This window comes from Malaclemys terrapin, chromosome 5 (genome assembly GCF_027887155.1).
Source record: "Malaclemys terrapin pileata isolate rMalTer1 chromosome 5, rMalTer1.hap1, whole genome shotgun sequence".
Lineage (NCBI taxonomy): Eukaryota > Metazoa > Chordata > Testudines > Emydidae > Malaclemys > Malaclemys terrapin.
The window spans coordinates 131,140,011-131,162,253 of NC_071509.1; the positions used below are offsets into that span (position 1 = coordinate 131,140,011).

General features: G+C 46.1%; 1 protein-coding gene across 2 annotated transcripts; it reads left to right on the forward strand.

The window, feature by feature from the left end:
• The first annotated feature begins 556 nt into the window (after nt 1–556).
• LOC128838309 (protein FAM47E-like) lies at nt 557–17,800 on the forward strand. Of its 2 annotated transcripts, none has more exons than XM_054030381.1 (8): nt 557–637; nt 8,635–9,013; nt 10,433–10,590; nt 12,335–12,491; nt 13,080–13,286; nt 14,559–14,711; nt 16,592–16,669; nt 17,528–17,800. In XM_054030381.1, exons 1-8 carry the CDS (start codon nt 621–623, stop codon nt 17,657–17,659), a joined length of 1,281 nt encoding a protein of 426 aa, XP_053886356.1. In that variant the 5' UTR covers nt 557–620; the 3' UTR covers nt 17,660–17,800. The 2 variants fall into 2 exon arrangements, with proteins under 2 accessions (XP_053886356.1, XP_053886357.1); XM_054030382.1 differs by lacking the exon at nt 557–637 and adding an exon at nt 6,827–7,011.
• Nucleotides 17,801–22,243: the final 4,443 nt, after the last annotated feature.

Here is a 22,243-nt window from a genome sequence, read left to right on the forward strand (position 1 = left end):
GCGGGCCACGGGAGCCTTTTTTTTTTTTTTTTTTTACATTGACTGTCTGCGGGCACACTCCCCTCCTCCGCCCCTCCCCCTCCCCGCAGCTCCCAGGGGCTGCGAACGGTGAACCGCGGCCACTGGGAGCTGTGGGAGGCCTTGCCTGTGGACAGTCAACATAAACAAAATGTCTCGCAGGCCGCCAGCGGATTATCCTGATGGGCCGTGTGCCAAAGGTTGCAGACCCCTGAGCAACAGTACATACATGTTTATACAAAACTAGCATTGTAATTCTGAGCTCTAGATTAGAAACCTGAGCCAAAAGAACAATCTAGCTGTATGTGAGGAAATTCCCCAGTCATTTGTTTATAGGACATAAGTAGCAGCAAGATATAGTTGTGTGACCTGTGTCCTTTATGGTCAGACATGACCCTGGTGCCTGCTGCCCTCCAGGCTCAAGGAGACACAGAATTCTCTCAGCGATCCTTGAGTCTCTGTGGGGAAGTCCCAGTTTCCTTATGGACTGAGCAATGTTCCACTCTTCAAAACTGAAATTACAGAGCCTGACAGGGATTTCCACAGCTGCTTCTGCTTTCCTGTGGCCATGACTTCCCCCACACAGCTACGCTGCATGGAAAATGGACCTATTACCCTTGTGAGTAAAACTTGTGTGCAGGAGACAGAGCTGTTGTGCAGAGGCCTGCACTCTAAGTTGCCCAAGGTAACAAAAGTTCAACTCGGCCTGTTACAAAAAACTGCTTCTAAAAGTCAGCAAAAAGTTAGACAGACTGAATTTGTCCAAACGAAAAGGTCTATTGACACCACCCAACGACTGTGTTAAGATCATAAGTCGTGAGCAAAGGAGAATGGAATCAGAAATCAATGGACCAAAATGAGGGTGTCAGAAGTTAGATCTAAGTGGCCAACAAAATAATGAGGGGAATGGGCTATTCCATCAATCACCCTCTTCTTTGGAGTCCTTACGAGACTTTGGGGGGAGTCATGAAGCTGGGGTAGAGATGGGTGGACTGGAAGGAGCGAGTGTTACCATCATGGCTGCCATCCCCACTTCTCCTAGGTCCCTAAAATCTACCATGATACCATTTGTTCTTTATCGTCCTGATCCTGAAAGGCATCCTGACCAGTCTGGGCCAGAGAGAGAGAGAGAGAGAACCAATGACAGCGCCACCGCCACTGGCTTTGGCTAAATCCCGAACGACACCTGAAATGTGAGCCATGGGATCATGCTGTCGCTCCCTCTCTAGTGTCATTTTCCTTCCCCACCTTATCTCTTCTTTTTTTTTTTTTAACCTTATGTTTAATAAGTGCCCAGCTTAGCTGGCCAAGACTGCATCTTTCGCAACACTGCTATGAGCCTGGGACCAGCAAGGCTGCTAAAATCAATGCCTTAAACACCCCAATGCTAACACAAGTTTGCCAGGTTTCATAGATGCTGGTCGGACCGTGTGTGGTGACCAGTAGCGGCACCAGGGTTTTTGCCACCCTAGGCGGCAGCGCTCCTCCTCTGAGCATTCGGCAGCGGGGCGCCTTCCGTGCCGTGTCTTCAGGGCACTTCGGTGGGGAGCGAGTGAAGGACCCGCCGCCGAATTTCAGCCGAAGATCCGGAGTAGAAGGACTGCCTGCTGCCGAATTTCCGCCAAGGGTGGCAAAACGCTGCCCCCCCAAATCCTGCCGCTCTAGGCGACCACCTAGGGTCACCTAGTGGAAGCACCAGCCCTGGTGGTGCCTGTGTTTCTCTAGCAATGAGGTAGCAAGGAAGAGTTTGCAGCAGACATTAGTTTCATTGTTTAAGTCTGATTTTGTAAGCAAGTAGTTTTTAAGTGAAGTGAAACTTGGGGGTGCACAAGATAAATCAGACTCCTGAAAGGGGTACAGTAGTCTGGAAAAGTTGAGAGCCACTGATCTAAATGACTGACGAATCTGTGTTTTCCTTATTTAAAAACTCTCGATAGCTAAAGCGAATGAACATTCAAGGGGTATTGTTAAACTGAAACCTCACTTAATGCTTTACAATTTTAATTGCTTTAACTGCTCTCTTTCTCTCTAATAAAAGGTTATAAAGTTTTGGTTTTGTAATGGTAGCTGTTGCCATTGAACTGAGCAGGCTGAGACCTTTGTACCCAAAACCTCAAACCGTGTTTGACTGTTTAGTGTTATACAGCGACAGGGTCATGTTAACATCTGACTTTCTGGGCCCACTTATTCCATCATCATTAACAGCTTGCTTGGCACATGGCTCACAGCTGTGAAACTAGTCTCAGAATTGGTCAGGATGAGCATGAACCACAGCAGGTGCAGATCAAACTACACAACCCTCTGCTCCACTCTAGCTGTGCCTCCTTAGCACCAACAAACCCCAGAACTAACGCCTCTCCTGAGAAGAGTCTCTCTGTCAAGATGGTCTCTCAACCTGGCTCTTTGCATTTTGTGGATGGTGCCTGGCTTGAAGGTGGAGGAAGGTTCCAAAAAGGACAGTACCTGGAGCAGACACTTTGGATGGCCTGACTGAGTCGAGAGGGAGGAACTGGAGGCTGTAGCACTAAAGCAAAAGCTTGTATTTTAACAGCTTTTTTCTCATATGCTTTATTTTCTTGTTGTTATATGGTAGCTTTGTCACCGGAGGTTTGCAACCATGGTGGCCCTTCGGTATGGTCCTCTGCTAAGCTTTGGATGAACAGTCCTTTTGATCCACCCAGAATACCACATCATCCATGCAAGCTCTTCTTTTTCTGCTACCAACTTTCCCTTCCAATGCCCGTAAGCATGCATTGCCCACTGACCTGAGCACGTCAGTGGGTGGCAGATAGTGGAACAATCTTCAGATATGGAGGTTCTCTACGATATCAGCAGAGAAACCTCTCAAATAAGCAGTGTGGACAACATGACGGCATTACTACCAGGATGTGGTGGAGCAGCACATGCCACTGCTGCCCCTATAAAATACCACCAACGTCCAAAGACAGTACTGTGACATGGCGAGTGCAGGCCATCATGCAATCAGCCTCCAGCCAAAATTCCTACTGCTTTCTGGCTAAAGGCGAGGTTCCAAACTGAAAAAGTAGCTGCAGTTGATTCTTGGGGCCTTTGTGCAGTATTAGCCCCAAAGTTACACAATGATAACCCATTATACCATGCTTCGTCGTTTTCCAACAGATTATCTATGACTATGTAGCCCTGTGGTCTGAAGATCATAGGGAAAGGTGTTCTCTGCTGCCATCTACCCGTAGTCTGGAGGAAGAGACAGGATGAGCCAGACTTTAGTTGCAGGGTTGACATTAGAGCTGGGCAGAAAATGGTTTTCATGTCCCAAGTGAGGTCCTTGGCTTAAGGACACAATAATTCAACAGAGATTTGTACGGCACAATATCCAGGAGTGTAGATGTGGGGAGGGAGGAAAGCAGGGTATATTTTAGGAGCTCCAATTACTGGTTTGTAGCCTGTTTTATCTTCCCCTGATTCCTCTGTATTTCATGGGCTTTAGGAAAACCTGCGGAAGTCGCCTGAGAGCTGCTTGGAGGGATATCATCACGCACAAGCAATCACAGCCATCATCCATATGGAGTAGGCTTCAGTGTCTTCTCTCAGTAGCTTTGGAGACAGTCGTACCATTTCAGTGATGTTTGAGAGGAGATTTAAGTGCGAGCTAGTTAGTCGCCGGACTTTCCCAAACCATTCCTGCTGGGCACCTTCATTCCCAATTAGAAATTGTTTTTAATCATGGAAGTCACACCTTGTTTTGACATGACACAGGGCACTGCGGGGGTCTTGGAGGACTCTGAGCAGTTAGGAAGCTGCAGTTTGCTTTGAAAGAACCCACCCCCCCCGCCACCCACCCCCGTGCAGAGAGTGAGATGTCACTGGAGTCCTAAATCCTAATGTCACGACATTTTCCCACACTTTTCCATGTTGGTACCGGTATTAGTCTAGATAACTTCTGCTCCATTATTTTCCTCCCATTGGAAAATACAATTGGAGGTGACAGATGTGTACTTCTCTAGTGTCATAAAGATTCCTCCCTTAAACACCTTTTGAAGGGAGAGAAACATCTGAAGTTGCTATCCTTGTCCAAAGCTATTATGGCATTAGATGCTCTGGATCCGACTGTGCTCTTGCAAAACGTGTTGTTATAATGTGCTGGTGCACTGCTAGAGCAGATGAATAACCATTTCTCGCTGTAAAACCCCTGTTGACTTACAATTCCTCTGGACTGCGGTAATAGTTTGAGTCAGTGAAAACCCCATTTTTAATCCAGCTTGGTGGAAACAGTTGCTATATGACATGGAGCATTTCTTCAGTTGCGGGAATCAGTTGTTGCTTCTAAATTGCAGCTTCATTCACCCGATGCATGTCAACACAAAAATGGACCTCTGAATTTTAAGGAACTACTATTCAGTAGTCACCAGATGCTCATCTATTGCATTTGAAACCCATCTTTGAATATGAATAGTCTTCCATTTGTAAATGCAAGCAAAGAGAAAATTCTTTCAGTATAAGATCTAGAAACAATCAGTCCTGGGTTATAGAGGGTTGCCAACCCTCCTGGTTTCGCCAGGAGTCTCCCAGAATCAGGCCATATATCCCAGAGGCTACTGAAGCCAGTCTGGGAGATTTTAGCCCACTTAAAGTCTGGCAGTGCAGCAGGGCTAAGGCAGGCTCCCTGCCTGCCCTGGCCCCGCTGCCACCGGAAGCAGCCGGCACGTCCCTCGCTGTGGCCCCTGGGGTGGGACAGAGGTCTCCGCCCACTGTCCGTGCCCTGAGCACCGACGCCACAGTTCCCATTGGCTGGGAACTGCAGCCAATGGGAGCTGTGAGGGCGGCACTTGCGGGCCGAGACCCCCTGCTCCTCCCCCAGGGGGAGGACATGGCGGCTGCTTCCTGGAGTGGTGTGGGGCCAGGGCAGGCAGGGAGCCTGCCTTAGCCTGCAGCACTGCTGCCCGGGAGCCACCCGAGGTAAGTGCCTCCTGGCCAGAACCTACTCCCTGTACCCCTTCCTGCACCCCAACCCCCTACCCCAGCCTGGAGCCCCTTCCTACACCCCAACTCCCTCCCAGAGCCCACACCTCCTCCTGCACCCAACCCCCTGACCCAGGCTCAGCCTGGAGCCCCCTCCTACACTCCAAACCCAGCCCCCTGCCCCCCTCCCGGTGAAAGTGAGTAAGGGTGGGGGAGAGCGAGCGACGGAAGGAGAGGGGATGGAGTGGGTGGGACCTTTGAGAAGGGGCGGGGCGTTAGGGAAGGCTGCAGTGGGCGGGGCAAGGGTGTTTGGGTTTGTGTGATTAGACAGTTGGCAACCGTAGTGATACAGGAAGCATCTTCCTGCCACTTCTTACTCCGCCAAAAAGAAAAACTTTGAATAATCTTTCTCTAAAGAAAATGTGGAGTTCATCTGTAATAGTCATGCAACTCTTGTATGGCTGTGGTTTGTGAAACTGCTTGACCTTCGAAATAAACAGCTATTTAAAAATGTAGTGACCGATTTACTGAATATTTGAAATGTGGTGGCATTCGTTTAAAAAAATAAACAGATATCCCTCCCCCTACAAAGCTATTTTCCTTCCCTAGTCTCTGAAATTGTCTTCCCTTGGGGTATGCAGAAAACATACACTTACTGGCCTTTTTTCCCCCAGCAGTGACTTCAGCGCTCTCCTTGCTCTGAAGGAAGGGAGTGCTCATACACCTAGCCCCTGAGACTACAACTCCCAGCCTACCCTGCTGCCGTGGTCTGGTGAAAGGTTAGGCTAGCTGACAGCACAGTAGCTGTTTGGTCCCTCAGGGAGGAGAGAGAGATGAGAGTCCCAGCCCACCCTGCTCTCTCTCAGAAAGCCAGTGTGAGGCCCCAATCCCAGTTACCAGTTTCTGCCACAAAACTCAAAATTACCTACTTGAGGCCACTTCTGCTCCAGCAGTGACTGTCAGCTGCTGTGGCTGCAGAGGTATAACCTGCTCCCTACGATTTACCTTGAGCTCTCTGTCTCCAAGGGCTGATGCACTGTTCTATATTGGTACTATATTACCATTGGGGATGCAGCAGTAGCATGCCAGTAAGAGACAATGTAGGCAGCAACTCTATGCAGTGGTACACAAATGCAAAATCCCCACTGTGTACATGTGCAAAACATCTGTGCAACAGTACACTTTCATCTGTGTGTTTAATAGTATGCACATCATTGGATTCCAAAGCTCCGCTATAGACATGTGCACAACAGTTATGACACCTTTAATCTGTGTATTTGTAATATGTACATAATTATTTTAGGTCACATGATTGTCTAGTTTCTATATATAAGGGGAGCTGCAGTGGTCAGGAACTAACTGGATGTGGCCTACTGCCAACTTAATACTCCCTTTGGGCTTGATTCTGTGACCTTTGTTCACAAGAGTAGTCCTTACTTACACAAGTAGTTCCCATTCAAGTCCATGAGCCAGTGATAGCATTTTCCCTTTAAGTCATTCCCGGATCAGAAATTGTTTGTTTTATTCTTTAAATGAACATTCCCCCACTAGTGCAGAGCAACACTGAAGACAATTTAGCATAATCGTGTGAAGCAAAACATCACTGAGGGAGAACATTATTTCATTTTATAAACATTAGGGACGACTTTCTAGTCAAGTTTTTAATTATAACACTTCATGCATGAGAACTCTACTGGTGTGGTGAAATCAAATTTAGCTTTTAATTCGTAAGTTGCATTTCACAACAAACTGTTCAAGAACTCTGTGTGTGTGTGCGAGAGAGAGAGAGGACTTGTGAGTCTATGGGATTTGGTTTCCACAACAACCAGCTCCAAACATGCCTACAGTATTCAAGATGCACTGGGAGCTTATCATTTGAGCCTGCCTGCCCTGAAGCAACACTGCAAGAGTTTGTATTTTTAAAAACGTAGCTACACACTTATTTGCACTGTCATTGAATGGGGAGCATTTTATAAATCCAGTCCATGCATCAGTGACAGAGCTAGATGCCATCTTGCATGTGAGAGTTTTACTCTGAGTTGTGCAACACGTAAGGTATGTATTTTGATTTTTGCAGTTTCAGCTCACAATCAAATTGAAAATACCATGGTATTCTAACTAAAATTATTGTAACATACTTCTGGAATTAAACTGTCTGATGCTCAGAGTAAATTGGATGTTTCCTGGAAACTTTTTTTAAAATTTAGATTATATGCAATCTGTTTGATAGATCTTCTGGGCTTTGGCAGATGAGGATCATGCCACAGGACCATCTTCCTGCCAAATTGCAAGTTCTGTTCCAATCCATGGAGGCATTATGGGCAGCAATTGTAAAATCACTTGAACCTCATGGAAAGTTAATGGCACTTAGGTTCCTCATTGTCTAAGTCTGCTTTGAAAACGGGACCGCGGTGTGTTTGAAAAAAATTGCCCTAAAGCTATTAAAAAAAACAACAAATAAACTCTAAATTGGTAAAACTACCTGTTTTCCCTGATCTTGTTCTTAGAAATGACTAAATCATTTTCAGTGAAACTTTAAAAATATATATATATATCAGTTTGAGGCAGAGACCATGAGTGAATGATTTCAGCCTGAGCAGTTAGAATTTGCCAGTTCTGGGCAATTGAAGTCGCATAGTAATGAGCCATAATGACAACCTGAATAGTAGAACTGGTGAAAAATTTTCCAACCAACAGTTTTCCATTTTTTAAAAAAATGCACATTTGACAAAATCTCAAAGTGTCATGGGAATGTATAAATTTCCACAAAACTTTAGCTGGAATGATCACAACATTTCATTTTGACTTTATCATTTTGGTTTGACTATCACTTCAATGTTGATAGTACAGTAGAACCTCAGAGTTATGAACATGACGGGAAGGGAGGTTGTTCGTAACTCTGAAATGTTCATAATTCTGCACAAAATGTTATGGTGGTTCTTTCAGAACTTTACAACTGAACATTGACTTCAAACAGCTTTGAAACTTTACTATGAATAAGAAAAATGCTGCTTTCCCTTTATTATTTTTAGTAGTTTACATTTAACAGAGTACTATACTGTATTTGCTTTTTTTTTGGGGGGGGGGGGGTCTCTGCTGCTGCCTTACGTACTTCCAGTTCCGAATGAGGAGTGTGGTTGACTGGTCAGTTCGTAACTCTGGTGTTCGTAACACTGCGGTTTTACAGTATATAATATACTATAAATTAAATAAACAAACAAAGAAACCATAATATATCAGTAGAAATGATGATAAAGTAGAAACAAAATGTTTCAACCTTATCTAAATCAAGGCTTTTGATAAAAATGAAATATTTCAGAATATTTCGTTTTGCAAAAAATTCCCAGATTTTGACTTTTTTTTTTTTTTTTTTTTTAAACCAAATTTCAACATTTCCCCAGAATGGCAATTCTGTCATTTGGCCAGCTCTACTTTATAGGATCACTACCAGCTTCCCCTAGAGCCGTTCTTAGGGCCAGGCTTTTCTCTGAGGTTGAGTGATGGCGCAGGCTTGCCCCCTGGACAGTGTGTGCCAACATGGGGGAGTTGCATAGCCATTTGGAATTTGAATGTTTAACAACACTGCAAATAAGAACACCAGAGAGACTCCAGTGATGTTCATGTGCTTCATTAAAAGCCCCATTACTTCCAGCACCGACCAGAAGTGTTTGCTTTCAGGTACCAGGAGAAAATGCCATCTAAGTACTTTCAAGAACGCAACAAACGGAAGTTCTCGGATTCCCTTAACAGCCAGCGCTGGAGATTCTTGAAAAGTGACTTGGATGATTTCAGAAGCGGCTTCCCTCCACCATCTGACAACATCCTCATCTGTGGCACAAAGGGGCCTGTACCGATTGTTCTGCGTAATCACGCATCTGATGCTTCACGCATGGCCCAGCAGAAAGGAAGTAAAAAGTGCACCAAAACCCAAGTCAGCCCTTCCAAGCTCAGTCCATGGCAGAAAGCCAGGTGGGATCACATTGCACAAACAGAACACTGCCTGATCCAGCACCCCCTAGCACTCTATTCTCATCTGGAAGAAAGCATCCCTCCAGAGGTAAAGGTTCCATGATTACTGCTGTTCTTCTTGCAGACAAGTGTCTTTCTGGCAAGTTTAAACACAAATAATTCAGTTGTCAGCTGTTCCTTATATAGAAAATCTTCAGAATATGTGACTCATCATGGCAAGGTGAATGATCTTAAACATAGCGAGAGATCTGAACTGGCGTCCGTTTTGAGTTTTGTCACATTATTTGCAGTCAGTGAACCTGTCCCCATTCATTTGTCAAAATGTAACATGAGAAAGCATTATTTTTAAAGGGCTGCTTAGAAGTCAAGCACACGGGGCTGTATTTAGGCAGAATTAAGTTATTACCAGACATCAAATATAACCGGATATTCCATGACAGTAAGTGTCTTTGCTCAAAATTAAAGAGGTAAGAGTTTGACCAAGACACCAGAGCAAGTCCTGACCTGATCCAACTCCCGTTCTTCCCCAGCCTGTCTCTCGAACAGCCCCATCTTCCTCCAGCCTCTGTCCCTACCCATTCCCTGCTTCATGCAAAGAAGCAGCAGAGAGTAGTCAGCACACAGTTCTACCTTTGGTTTGGGGGCAGGGAGCTTCTGGTTCAGAGCTCAGAGGGACTCTGTACAGGCAAGCTCGGGGAAGACCGTGAAGGTGAGTGGGAGAGTTAACATGGTCATTTGGAGAGGAAGGGACCAGGCAAAGGGACAGGGTTAGTCTCGTGTTGGGAGAGGGGCAAGGGAGAGAGGAATTCATGGCAAGCATATTCCTCGTCAGGGCAGAATGCTATGAGGGAACGTACTGGGGTAAGGATAAGAAGCAGTAAGAGCATCAGGAGAGTGTATTTAGTGTGTCAGGCAAACGCTTTGAAATTTGTGGGGTAAATGAGGAATCTTGGGTCTGATTAGTGAGACCCCAGGTCACAGCGTAGACTCAACTTGTGTCCTTGGGTTATGAAACAGAGGGACTTTTGATGAGATTAAAGGCAGTAAATTCAAAACCAATGAAAGAAAAGTATTTCGCACAATGTATCAGTAGACTGTGGAACTCATTGTCACAGTATACTGTTCAGGACAAGAGCTTAGCATGAGTCAAAGAGGGACCGGACATTTATATAGATAACTATCCAGAGATACAGTAGTTAATGCTAAACAAAGTTTTGGAAGGGATGTTAAATCTTATGCTTCAGGTATGACACCAATCTCTAACTATTGGGGGATTGCATGAGTCCTTCATGGGGGGCAGATTATCCCACATCTGCCATCTCAGGGGTTTCTTGCACCTTTCTCTGAGGCATCTGGTGTCTGGGATAGGTGAGTGGACAATAGGACTGATTCCGTCTGGTCATCGCTATGCTGTCTAGGAGCTCTGTTTGTAATGTGCCCCCTTACGCAGTCTCCATGGGAACTGCGCTGGTGTGAATACCGTGCTCTGTTCTTGTTTGGCTCTCAGCTTTTCAAAGAGGTTGTGGGCATCCTGGATCCTGAGATGCACTTGAATAGCGAAGGCGGATACAAGGATTGTGACCGGGACAGCCACACCCCTCAGCAAGTGCAGTATCAGCTGGAGGATGGGAAAAGTAAAGAAGCATGTCCCAGTTCATCAGCCCTGTGAGTACTGGACAGGACAGTGCGAGCAGCACCAGGGCCACCTGAATCCACCTTCTGCTGCTGGGCCTGGGTTCAATCCAGTCCAATCTCTCTCCTCTGAATGTAGCTGTATTGAAAGAGAGGAGTTGCCTGTTTCTAAGGCTGGGAGTACTCCATACTCTGTGCCAATTCACCTTCAGAGAGTCTTGCCTGTCAGAGCATGTTTCACAGCCATGCAGAAGAACTGGGTCAGGGAGTGACAGTGGGAACCCATGTTCCCTAGATAGGTGGAGAACAAACATGGCCAATGCATGACTTTTAAAGTGTCTATTTACACAGGTGATATGGTAACGGTGCCAACTAGGGCCAGACACAGGTGAATTCTCTACTGATGTACACCCCAGGTAACCCTGACAAAGTCAGTGGTGTTTCATGGGACAAAAGTCAGCACAGAACTTGACACATGGCCCAAAGCAAGTTTCCCCACATTACGCTCTTCTGCAAATACATCTTAATCCTGACACATAGCCCCCGGCTATGTCAATCCTCGTACTTTCCTGTGCAGAGAAGGACAGTTGTCACATGTCCAAAAAGAGTTTGGGAGTCATCTAGACCCCCATAATATATCTTGAGGTGGTCAGTGTTCTGAGAAACACCTTGTGTCTTTTACTGAAAAAATATTTCTTGAGTCAACCTTTTAAACAAAATCTGATACCAAAGGGACAGTATTTTTAGTTGGTGTTGGTCTTGCTTTGAGCAGGGGATTGGACTAGATGACCTCCTGAGGTCTCTTCCAACCCTAATATTCTATGGTTCTATGATCACAAAATACCCTTACTTGCATCCTTCAGATCAGGGGTTGGCAACCTTTCAGAAGTGGTGTGCTGAGTCTTCATTTATTCACTCTAATTTAAGGTTTTGCATGCAAGTCATACATTTTAACATTTTTAGAAGGTCTCTTTCTATAAGTCTATAATGTATAACTAAACTATTGTTGTATGTAAAGTAAATAAGGTTTTTAAAATGTTTAAGAAGCTTCATTTAAAATTAAATTAAAATGCAGAGTCCCCTGGACTGGTGGCCAGGACCCGGGCAGTGTGAGTGCCACTGAAAATCAGCTCGCGTGCTGCCTTTGGCACACGTGCCATAGGTTGCCGACCCCTGCTTCAGATTATACTGACTATAAACTGATGTCCTAGAATACACTAGTTAGTCTTGCCCAGAGGCTGCTATCAGGAATGTGGTCACATTGTGCTGGGTGCTGTACAAAACCACAAGGAGACAGTCCAACTCCAGAAGAGTTCACAGTCTAAACAAGACATTCAGTAGTGATACAACAAGCAGGTAAGGGAGGATGAAGGTTCCAGTGTCAGAAAGGTGTAGTGACTGACATGTATCGTTTGCCAGTTTGAAGGGTTGTTTGTTTTAGCCAGATTACTTTTTCCCCCCAGAAAACTGCAGATCTGAACATAGGCCTGGCCTTCAAACAGTGGGACTTTCGCTAGATGCAGGATAGGTGGCTTCCCTAGGTTTGAGACCAATTTGAACCAAGTCCTCCAGAGGTGAACGTTTAATGCATGAAATCACTGTGCTATTTTAATCCCAACTGTACAAGTCATTTGGACCATTTGTGAGCCAAAGCAAGATAAACACAAGTTTTATGTGGTCTTCTGTCGTAGTGACTGTGCCGTGCCAGTTATTACTGGGTCTTGTTTGTGCTAATCAAAGACATTTTAATGTTATTTTATAACATTAATATCTTAAGCAGCAAGGAGTCCAAAGGCAAGAATCCGCAGTACACCTACCTGTCCAAGAAAGAGGTAGCAGCAAGGAAAAAGGAGGCCAGTCTGAGCTACGTTCCTCCCCTGGATGAGAACGTAAGGCGAGTGACTAAGGAGTTTTGTGACTGGGTGGCTTCTTTGGTAAGTAAAAGAACCTGTAAAACCCCACACTCTCATTCCAGAAATGCAGTGATCAAGACTGAGGCCAATGTTCTCCAGACTTGAGAACCTAAATAGGACTTTAGATGCTTAGCTTTAGGCACCCAAATCTGAAAAGGTTCATCCTAATGTACAGGAACGTTTGGGGCATAACTGAGCTCAACCAGTTGGAAAGCAAGCAAACATGACTTATTCTGGAATACTGTCAAGTCAATTTGTTTACTCAGAGCATTTCCCTGCAGGAGGGGGACATAGTGTACTTGTCAGATTTCACATAGCTGCTCCATTCTGGAGTCACGTCCATTTATTTGATCAACATTAGTTCACCAATTCATGTATGGTTGTTAAATCAACTTTAAATGTGCCTACAGATTACGATGACGGGCACATTTTAAACATGTAAAAATCAATAGAATCAGGAGAAATCAGTTGTGGCTCGTGAGATATACCTTGGCTATCCTAAGGAAGATGAGGTCTGGGGATATGAGTGCTGAACTAGCCAAACCAGATTGACAGGGAGAGAAGCTGCTTTTTCCCCTCTTACGCTGTGCAATTGGGTTATTACTGCAGGGAGGAGAAAAATACGAAGTGGATGAAGCCACCATTCTGAGCTTGTTTGACACTGGATATGAAACCAAGCTGGTGCTGTCTGTGCCCATCCATGTTGTGGAATTAAACAATGTGCCAGCAGAGCTGAGAAAGTATCTGGATGTTTCACCTCCACCAACTGCTGTCAAGAGTCCTCTTCGTACCAGGTGCCACCCATGCCTTGCCAAGGTAAACAGGCCTGGACCTACATTTTCAGATGTTTCTATTTATTTTAGGAGCTCTAATTTTTGGGTGCCCATCTTGATATGTTAAAGGGGAAGTGCTGAGTACCCGCCTTCTTAAAAACAGGTTCCTCTAAGGTGTTTGAAGCTGGGCACCAAAAAATTGAGGCACTCAAAATTACTGTCTGTTTTGAACATTTGTGGACCCTTATTTTTGCATGGGGCAATACTCTAGAAAAAGGGCAAGATGGGAACTGGGAACATCATTTAGGGCCTAACCGTACAGTCCCTTTACCGGCCAAACTGCCACTGACTCGCAGATGTTTTGCTTGTATAAAGTACCTGATCCAACGCCCATTGATGTTAATTGAAAGACTGTAGTTGAACTCAGTAAGCTTTGGATAAGGTGCAGAATTGCAGGCTCCCAGCCAATGGGCCAAATTCAGCAGTGGTGTGAGAAGGTATATTTAGACCCTCTTAAACCTATGCTGGTGTAACTCACAGACTGAGGACTGGGGAGCAAGTGCAAGTTAAAAGTACAGGATGACCACCTTTTAACTTACAAATTCTTACCCCTCCTGTTCATGGCTTTTCTTGCTACACGCTTTCATCTTAATCACCTAAAACTTGGGCAAAACGTTATCCACTAGCCACAGACCACTTGCGTCAAACCTGAAGAGGAAGCGATATTTCTGACAATTTTAGGGGAGAGGGCAAAGCTGGGCTGGATCTAGACTTATAACAGAAAGCAAATCACAGATGTAGCTATGGAGAGATTACTGCTTCTCCAAAACTGTTGCTAGTTTTGCTTTAGAGACTATGATGGAAAGACATTCACTAGATCAGTGACTCCAGAGCTGTGATCCTCTGAGACGTCCCTGGTCATCCACAAAATTAACAAGTCTGAGATGAGAACCAAGCTGTGGTTGCCTGCCTGGAATGAAGGGAGAGGTTCTGTGAGAGGATTGCTGTCTTGTGTGGATCCTTACCTAATGCTGTTTGCAATACAAAGAAAAATCAATGCAAGCAGGTAATTATTAGAGATAACCAATGAAACATTCACACTTATAGCGGGGCTAGGACTTATACCTGCTGTAGAGACCAATGGGAGACATAATCAGCTATACTCGATCCATCTCACATTCAATGAGTGCAGGATCCCATCCATTCATAAGGTCTGACATTCCACCCAGAAAAAAGCAGTGGTTCACATACACTTGGTGGAAGGAGAGGCAAACGCAAACATGACTAGAGAGTATTACCAATTATCTTTTTACAGGATCCATCCCAACCAAAATGGGAGAAGATCAGGTATGGAGCCTGGTACCTTGAACCAAAAACATGGAGAAAACAAAGAGCAAACGAACCTTTAGAGGATCCAAACATAGCAGTGGATACTGTTCAGAATTTAAGGAACCAGTTTAGTGAAAAGGTACTGCAAGCACCCCTGGAATCTCGGTGGTCTAGTTCCCAACCAAGTGAATGGGCTTACACTGTTACTGGAATACGCCTGCTCACCATATATTGTCTGACACAGTCACAGTGCCGGGAATGGTTTATATTATCCACCCGACTCACCGTTGTAGTCCAGACACGGCAGTTAATTTAGCCCACAATAAATGGTGGCACAGCAATGCCTGTATATGGCTGTGATTGTAAAAGGCAGCTACACACAGACCAGCAGTTATTTTGAAGGATTTTGTTTTAATTCAAGTGATTCTTTAATGCAGGTGAGAGCATTTTGGCTTCAGTAAATAAGCAGATTAACCAGATACTTTTCAATGTGGCAAAAATTCCATTCCCTGGGAGGGATCAGGCATGTGACATGTCAGCTCAGAAAGCATTGGGTTTTGGCTGCAGTATCCACCCATATAAACAAGGGCTCAAATTCACCACGGATGTAAACAGACAACTACCCCTTACATACATTAGGGGATGTGATGAGTCATAAAAAAGGCTATGATGAAGTGCTACAGAAGGTCGAGCATTATTATCAGACTGATGGTGAACAGCAGAGGGGCTCATTTTGTAACCACTGCATTTACATTTTGTTCTAGCAAACAGGTGTCAAAGCGGTGCTCACATCCCCCAGACTCCCTAGATTTATGTTTAAGGAACAGTAAAGATATTCTTGGCCCACTAGAGGGCAGTGCTTCCGAAGTTCAACTCAAGAATTTAGCAATTGCTCACTTTGAAAGAGGGAACCAGATTTTTAAAACAATGATTGTTATACAATATTGGTTTGTTGAATTACAATGAATACGTGGCAGTCTCGTTGTTTTCTACTTTAAAGCTGTCAGAGAGCATCAGATTCTAGGACCCTTGATAAAGATGCAAAGGGCTTCTTTTGACTCACTCTGATGTCAGACCAGATGGGTTCTGTTAGCTTCAGATCAGGAGCACAAGAGGGTTTGAATGTCTCTGAGAATGAAGGTTAGAGACAGAGGAATCCTGCAAGGAAAAATTGGTGGAGACAACCAAGGTCAATAGAATGCTTAGACGGAGGATAAGATTCGGGTTTATTAGTACTGTTTAAGACAACAATAAAGGCAAAGCCCAGGGAGAGGTAAGTTTGAAACAGATCCTGTTAGGAGCAGGATGGGAAATCTGCTTCATCTGAAAGCTTTACAAAATCTGTTGATCCTTGATTTGATTAGGCATTTCTTGAAAAACAAGGTACTGTACAGTTCAACCACAAGTTATTGGGCTCGATAGTGTTCACTTACATAGTAAGGAAGAATAATTTCCTCTTCTGCAAGAATTCCTGGGTGAGTTCTATGGCCTGTGTTATACAGGAGGTCAAATTAGGTGACTGTAAATTTGATTATGGTCTGTCTTTAAAAAAACACACTTCAGGGTTGTGAAGTAACCAGATCTCTATAAAAAGCAACAGAGAGTCCTGTGGCACCTTTAAGACTAACAGATGTATTGGAGCATAAGCTTTTGTGGGTGAATACCCACTTCGTCAGACGCACGTGACATGTGGGTATTCACCCACGAAAGCTTATGCTCCAATACATCTGTTAGTCTTAAAGGTGCTACAGGACTCTCTGTTGCTTTTTACAGATCCAGACTAACACGGCTACCCCCTACCCCCGATACAGATCTCTATAAAAGCAGCAAATCAGAAATCGGTTAAGCTAATTAAGATGCCTAATGGTTAATTGGTGCTTGTTGTAGTGATGAGAATTTCACAGAAATCCCCTTTGTGGTGGACTCAATGAGGGTGTAAATAAAAATAAGTTTCACAAGCTTACTTTAAGTTTTCCCTTCATATGAAGCTGTTCAAGTCTGGTTTGGAAATTCCCCTAGGAGGCAGAGCTCCTGCAGCTCCATGGAACACACGCGTTTAAGGAATTCCTCGAAAGGAAGGGCTACCGGAAGCCTGAGGTAAGTCAGTGAGAGTGTAACAGCTGGTCGACGTGATCACAACAGCATGGGCCGTGGTGCCCTAGGCCTGTGCATTCAGGAATCAGAGCCGTGCTTATCGTAGCTCTGCTCAGGCACCGTTGTTTCTAGCACCGGCTCCCCGACCCACGTGGACGGGGATTTTTAGTCTCAGACCCATACGAGAAGCTGGTTATACAGCCATGCTATGCACTAGCTAAGGGTGTAATTTATGGGCCCCATCCACACAACAAGGTGTAACATATCCGGGTACCATGCTTTAGTGTGGTTTGGTTCTGCTCAAGCAAGCCAGGAACAGTGCTCTTAGCTCGGGGGCCAGATTCAAAACCCTGATGCAAGTTTATGCCACTCCACACAGCCAGACTGCTAATATCATTAGGCCTGCATTTGTCCTCAGGGCAGCTAACACAGCTTGGATAGATCAGTTCTCATTTAGAAAACAAACTAAAAATACGCACTGCTCAGGGAAACAGCTTAAACCCGTCTGTTAATAGCTTGTTGGAACAGTGCTGTTGTCATTTGGACAGGATTTTTAAAAGGTGTAAGCTGGCACTTCTGTTGTTACCAGTATGGTAACCGTGCGTATACAGAAAATCTCATTATCGTGGGCTATCAGGCACCATTCCATCAGGTCTAAACTGCTTTCCTTAAAAAAAATCTATATGTAAACACAAATCACATTGGTTTCTTGATCCCCTGCAATTCCTTTAAAATATTTTTGTATTAAACAGTCAGCCAGTTAAGTGCATTGCTAGTAATTGAGTGTGTGTGTGTGTGTGTGTGTGTGTGTGTGTGTGTGTGTGTGTGTGTGTATATGTATAATATAGTGTTTTGTTTTAGTTCCTCCTGCAGATGCTGGCTGCAGGGGATGCCAATGGAGCACAAGAGCAGACTTCAAAGGGCTACAAAAAAGAGTCTCCGAAGAGACCCAAGGGGATCAGAGAAGGATCTTCCTCCACAATTGTTAATTAACACGGAGTTCTGACTTTATTCGCAAGAAACAGAAGAAGCACTAGTGAAACTGCTCCTGGAAGTCCCCAAAATAGTAATCTCAAAGATAGATTGATCGTTTCCTTCTTTAGAAATTGCTAGTCAAATATAGTTTAAAGAGAACTACTTGGATTTATGAATTCCAGACACATGCCAGCTGTCCTGGCTGCTCAGCCATGGTACAGGCTGGCTGGGACACGCGGTTACATTCTAGAGATTTCAGCTCGACTCTACTGCACTAATTTGGTTAAGAATCATGGTCTGGTTTGTTACTTGCCAAGTACCAATGTTCTGCTCAGTGCTGTGTTGTCCTTTCCCTCAAGGAGCTTGCAATCCAACAACTAGATTATTTCTTTAGGTGCATAAATGTTACCAATCTAGGTATCCCCAAGAGACATAGTGTCTCAAACCAAGTCTACGCTAGAAAAGGTTTGCCTTCAGAGGAAACCCTCCTAGTGCTCTTGGCAGTGTAGCTTCTACCATTCCCCCAGTGAGATAAGCTATATGGCAAAAGCACTTTTATGACACTGTCTATGCTATGGCTTCTGCTGGTATAGAAATTCATTTTAAAAGAAAAATCACCTCCTTTAACCAATGTTGTTATATCAGCAAGAGTTCTAGTGTAAACCTGGCCTCAGAGGCAGCATTTCTTCCCTGATTACTGTTTGCACCAGGCATAGGTGCGGGAAGTAGAGGTGCAGGGGGTGCTGCAGCACCCCCAGGTTTTGCGTCCACCAGCCCTGCACCCATGCCGCCCGCCATCCTGGCCACCGGCCCCTGCCACCCGCCATCCCTGCTACCATCCCTGCTGCCAGCCGGGGGCTCCGCTGCCAGCCGCAGCCACCCACCCCAGGTCCTGCTCGGCCACTGGTCCCATGCCCAGGGGCTTTGCTGCCAGCCCGGGATCCCGCTCAGCCACTGGCCTCAGGGGCTGCGCTGCTGGCCCCAAGGTCCCACCCGGCCGCCGGTCCCGGCTGCTAGCCCCAAGGTCCTGTCCACTGACCCCTGGATCCCGGCCACTGGTCCCTGGGTCCTGGCCACCAGCCTGGGGATCCTGGCCCCTGGCCCCACATGAGAGGTCTCGGCTGCCGGCCCCACGCCTGGGGCTCCGCACCCGCCTCTAGCTGTGGCCACAGCCTCCGCCGCCTTATCCCTGTCTGCGTCCCCCCTTCCAAGAGCCACGGCCCTGCTCCCGGCGCCGGCTCTAGGGGGCGGTGAGGGGCACAGACAGGGGTAACCCAGACAGTTTTTGGGTAAGCCACTCCAAAAACTGTTCCAGCGCAACCAGCACCAGAAGGAGGGGGAGGTAGAAATTTATTGCTGGCCTGTATGTCTGCAGCTCCCAGGGGGGTAGTGCAGCTCTGCACGACCTCCTGTGCTTTACAGGCACATTCGAGGGAAGCAGAGGAGGGCGAATGAAGGGGGAAGGAATAATTTTGTGAGGGGAAGAAAGCTGGAAGAGCAGTGTAACTGGCTGAAGGGAGCCCTGGGGACAGAGCTGAATGCAGAATGTGCATTACATTATAGTCCCTTCATGTGCTTTTTCCTTGCAGATTTTTACTGCCATCTGGCCTGGCCAGCCTTGGTTGATCTCTGTTTTCCACACTTGGTTCGCTGCAGTCTGGCAGCATTTTTGAGGAGCAGGGCCCTATTCAATTAATCTTGATGTACATTTCAGTCTTTACTGCAGATTGTCCAGCCAACCCTGCTTCCAGCTTTGGAATCAGTGTAGATTTCCCTTTACTGAAAGGGTCTCTAAAAAGCTAGCAAAAATCTCAGTCTCAAACTAGTGGGAGCAGCACCACACAGTTACAAATTAGAATGAGGACAACAAACTCACCCCCCTGGAGTATTTAGAGCAGGTGAGCATAGGACACCATCAGTTTGTTAAAAAGCTAAGTTCTGACTACTTTGTGCAGTGTCTAGGGACAAAAATAGCTCTGGTCAATACATCCCTGTGGGTCCTGACACAGAAATTATTGCAAATGGGAGATGCCCTGGCAAAGAACCATGTCTGATCTGATAGGCCAATGGTACCGAAGTCAGGAGGGGGCATCACCTACCACAGTGGTGGCAGCAGCGGAAGTCCTGCCTCACTTAATTGGCTAGATAAAGAACAGAGATGGAATATTTTCTTAATGACAATCATGTCTATTACATCAGACACAATTACTCACATATAGCCCAGTCCCGCAAGCTACATAGTGATCTAAAGTCTTTGCCAAGGAATGTATCCGTCATCAATGTTCCTCTCCCAAGATGCGCTAGGCAGCACCTAAGCGCTTTCCTCCTCTAACACTAACATAGACCTAGGAGAGCCTGAGTTATAAACAGCCCCGGACTCCTCCTCTTCCCAGCATGTTGTGCTAAGAGGAGATGAACTGTTTCCTCCCTCTTTCAGCAGAGCGAGCCTGCTCCGTATTACTGCCCTGGGTGTATTCTTCAGCCAGGGAAGGACCAATCTCTCGGCCTGTTTTCTGTTTGGCTGGTTTGTTTGCTTGGTTGGGGCCTTTTTGCCTAAACCCAGGCCACCGCTGTCTGATAACAGGGCAGGGGGAATCTGAGGTCTAGATACCCCTCCTTCAGTCTCAGGGTCCTAAATAAACAATTTGGAGGGACTCAGTCCTGCTTTCTTACAAATGTGGAGTGAAATCCTGGTGCTATTGAAGTCAGTGGGGCCAGGATTTCACCCATGGCCTTTCCTACCTCCCAGGGATGGCCTGTTACAGGGCCCTGTTACAAATGGTTATTAAAACAGAAGAGAGGGTCTGAGCATGTAAACTTGCTAGAAAAAGCCTCCTGTTCCTCTTTGCTTTGCTTTCCCCCCCAGACTAGATTCCTCTGTTCAGGGACAGCACCAGCGCAGCAAGCATGTGCCTGGGGTGGCAAGCCGCGGGGGGGCAGCCTGCTGGTCGCCGAGGGGGCAGCAGTCAGGCGGCTTTCAGCGGCATGCCTGCTGGAGGTCCACCGGTCCCGTGATTTCGGCGGCAATTTGGCGGCGGGTACGCCAAATCCACGTTACCAGCGGACCTCCCGCAGGCATGCCGCCGAATCCACGTTACCAGCGGACCTCCCACAGGCATGCTGCCGAAAGCCGCCTGACTGCCATGCTTGGGGCAGCAAAATACATAGAGCTGCCCCTGCCTCTGTTGGTATTACTAGTGCCCCAAACTGTGCTTCAATAGGGATTTGGGGACCTAGGCTCCAGTTCTGCTCCCTTGGAAATAAAAGGGAAAACTCCCATGGACTTCACAGAAGCACTATAGGGTTTCTAGTGAGTGATGTGGAGGTAACCTAATGAGTGTGGGCTTGTTGCATGTCTTCTGGGACTGTCCTGTTTATTGAAACCAAATTTGTGCCTTCTTCTAACCCCGTTTTATTGGGCATAGTATTCTTGGTGGGTTTTTTACACTCAATGAGAGCACGTGCTCTACTCTGGCTGTGTAGCACCAGCTATGGGAACAGTTATTCCTACATTTTCAAAGCACTGCACCAGCTTTTGCCCATGAGACTTGCAGTAAAGTCCACTTGAATCCCCCTGAGGGGGAGGGACCACTCTCTGAGCCCAGGTGGGCGGAGCCAGGCTGTGCCCACCCCTTCCACTGGAAGTATAAAGGGCAGGTCCTAGACCTCAGTTGGGTGGCAGCTGCTGGAGGAGACAGACACCTCCTGCCCACTCCTGAGGCTGGAGACTGAAGAGGAGCCCTGCCGAGCTGAGGGCTGGCCAGAGCTGCCAGCCGACCGAGGCGTCACTGGGTCTGCCACTGGCCATCTACCCTGGAGAAACGGTCAACACCCACACCTCCAGGTACACCCTGAGGGGAGGAAGTGGCCCAGTGACAGCCATTTAATGTCAGGCTGTGATATAAATTGGCTCAAAAGGGTATTTTAATCTTCTGTGGCCTCATTTTGTTGATCAAATGTGGGCGCTATAAAGGTTGTTGTCTTGTCGGTAGGGAAGATGTTTTGGATTTGAATTGGCAGCCCTGATGACAAGCACTGTTTTGGTTTCTATTTGAAGGCACTCATGCTGTACAGACCTAATATGCCAGCCACACAGTAAGATCCTGCAATTTACAACATGCAGGTACATGAACTGCAGGATTAGGGTCTAAACTGGCTCACAGCGGCCCGTTCATGCAATGTGTCAAGCACTTTGAACATGTAGGATGGATCTTGATAGGATAAAGCAATGGCGCTTCATTGCATCATTGAAATTCCTTGATAAAAGTATAAGCATCTAATCAATATGTCAGAATGGGTTTGCCTGTAACTATAATTAAAGCTACGATGGGTATTTTTAGTATAAGTCATGGACAGGTCATGGCAATAAACAAAAATTCACGGGCGTGACCTGTCCATGACTTATACTATAAATACCCCTGACTAAATCTTGGCACTGGTGGTGGGGCGGGGGGGGGGGGGGGGGGGGCAGCAGCACCAGCTATAGTTAGAACCCTAACTATAGTCAGTTATTTAGTGCAAATTCTTCTTCACCTTGAAGATTGGAGGAAAACCAATACAGACCAGACTTCCTTTGAATGCCATTTAAATTTCACACACAGA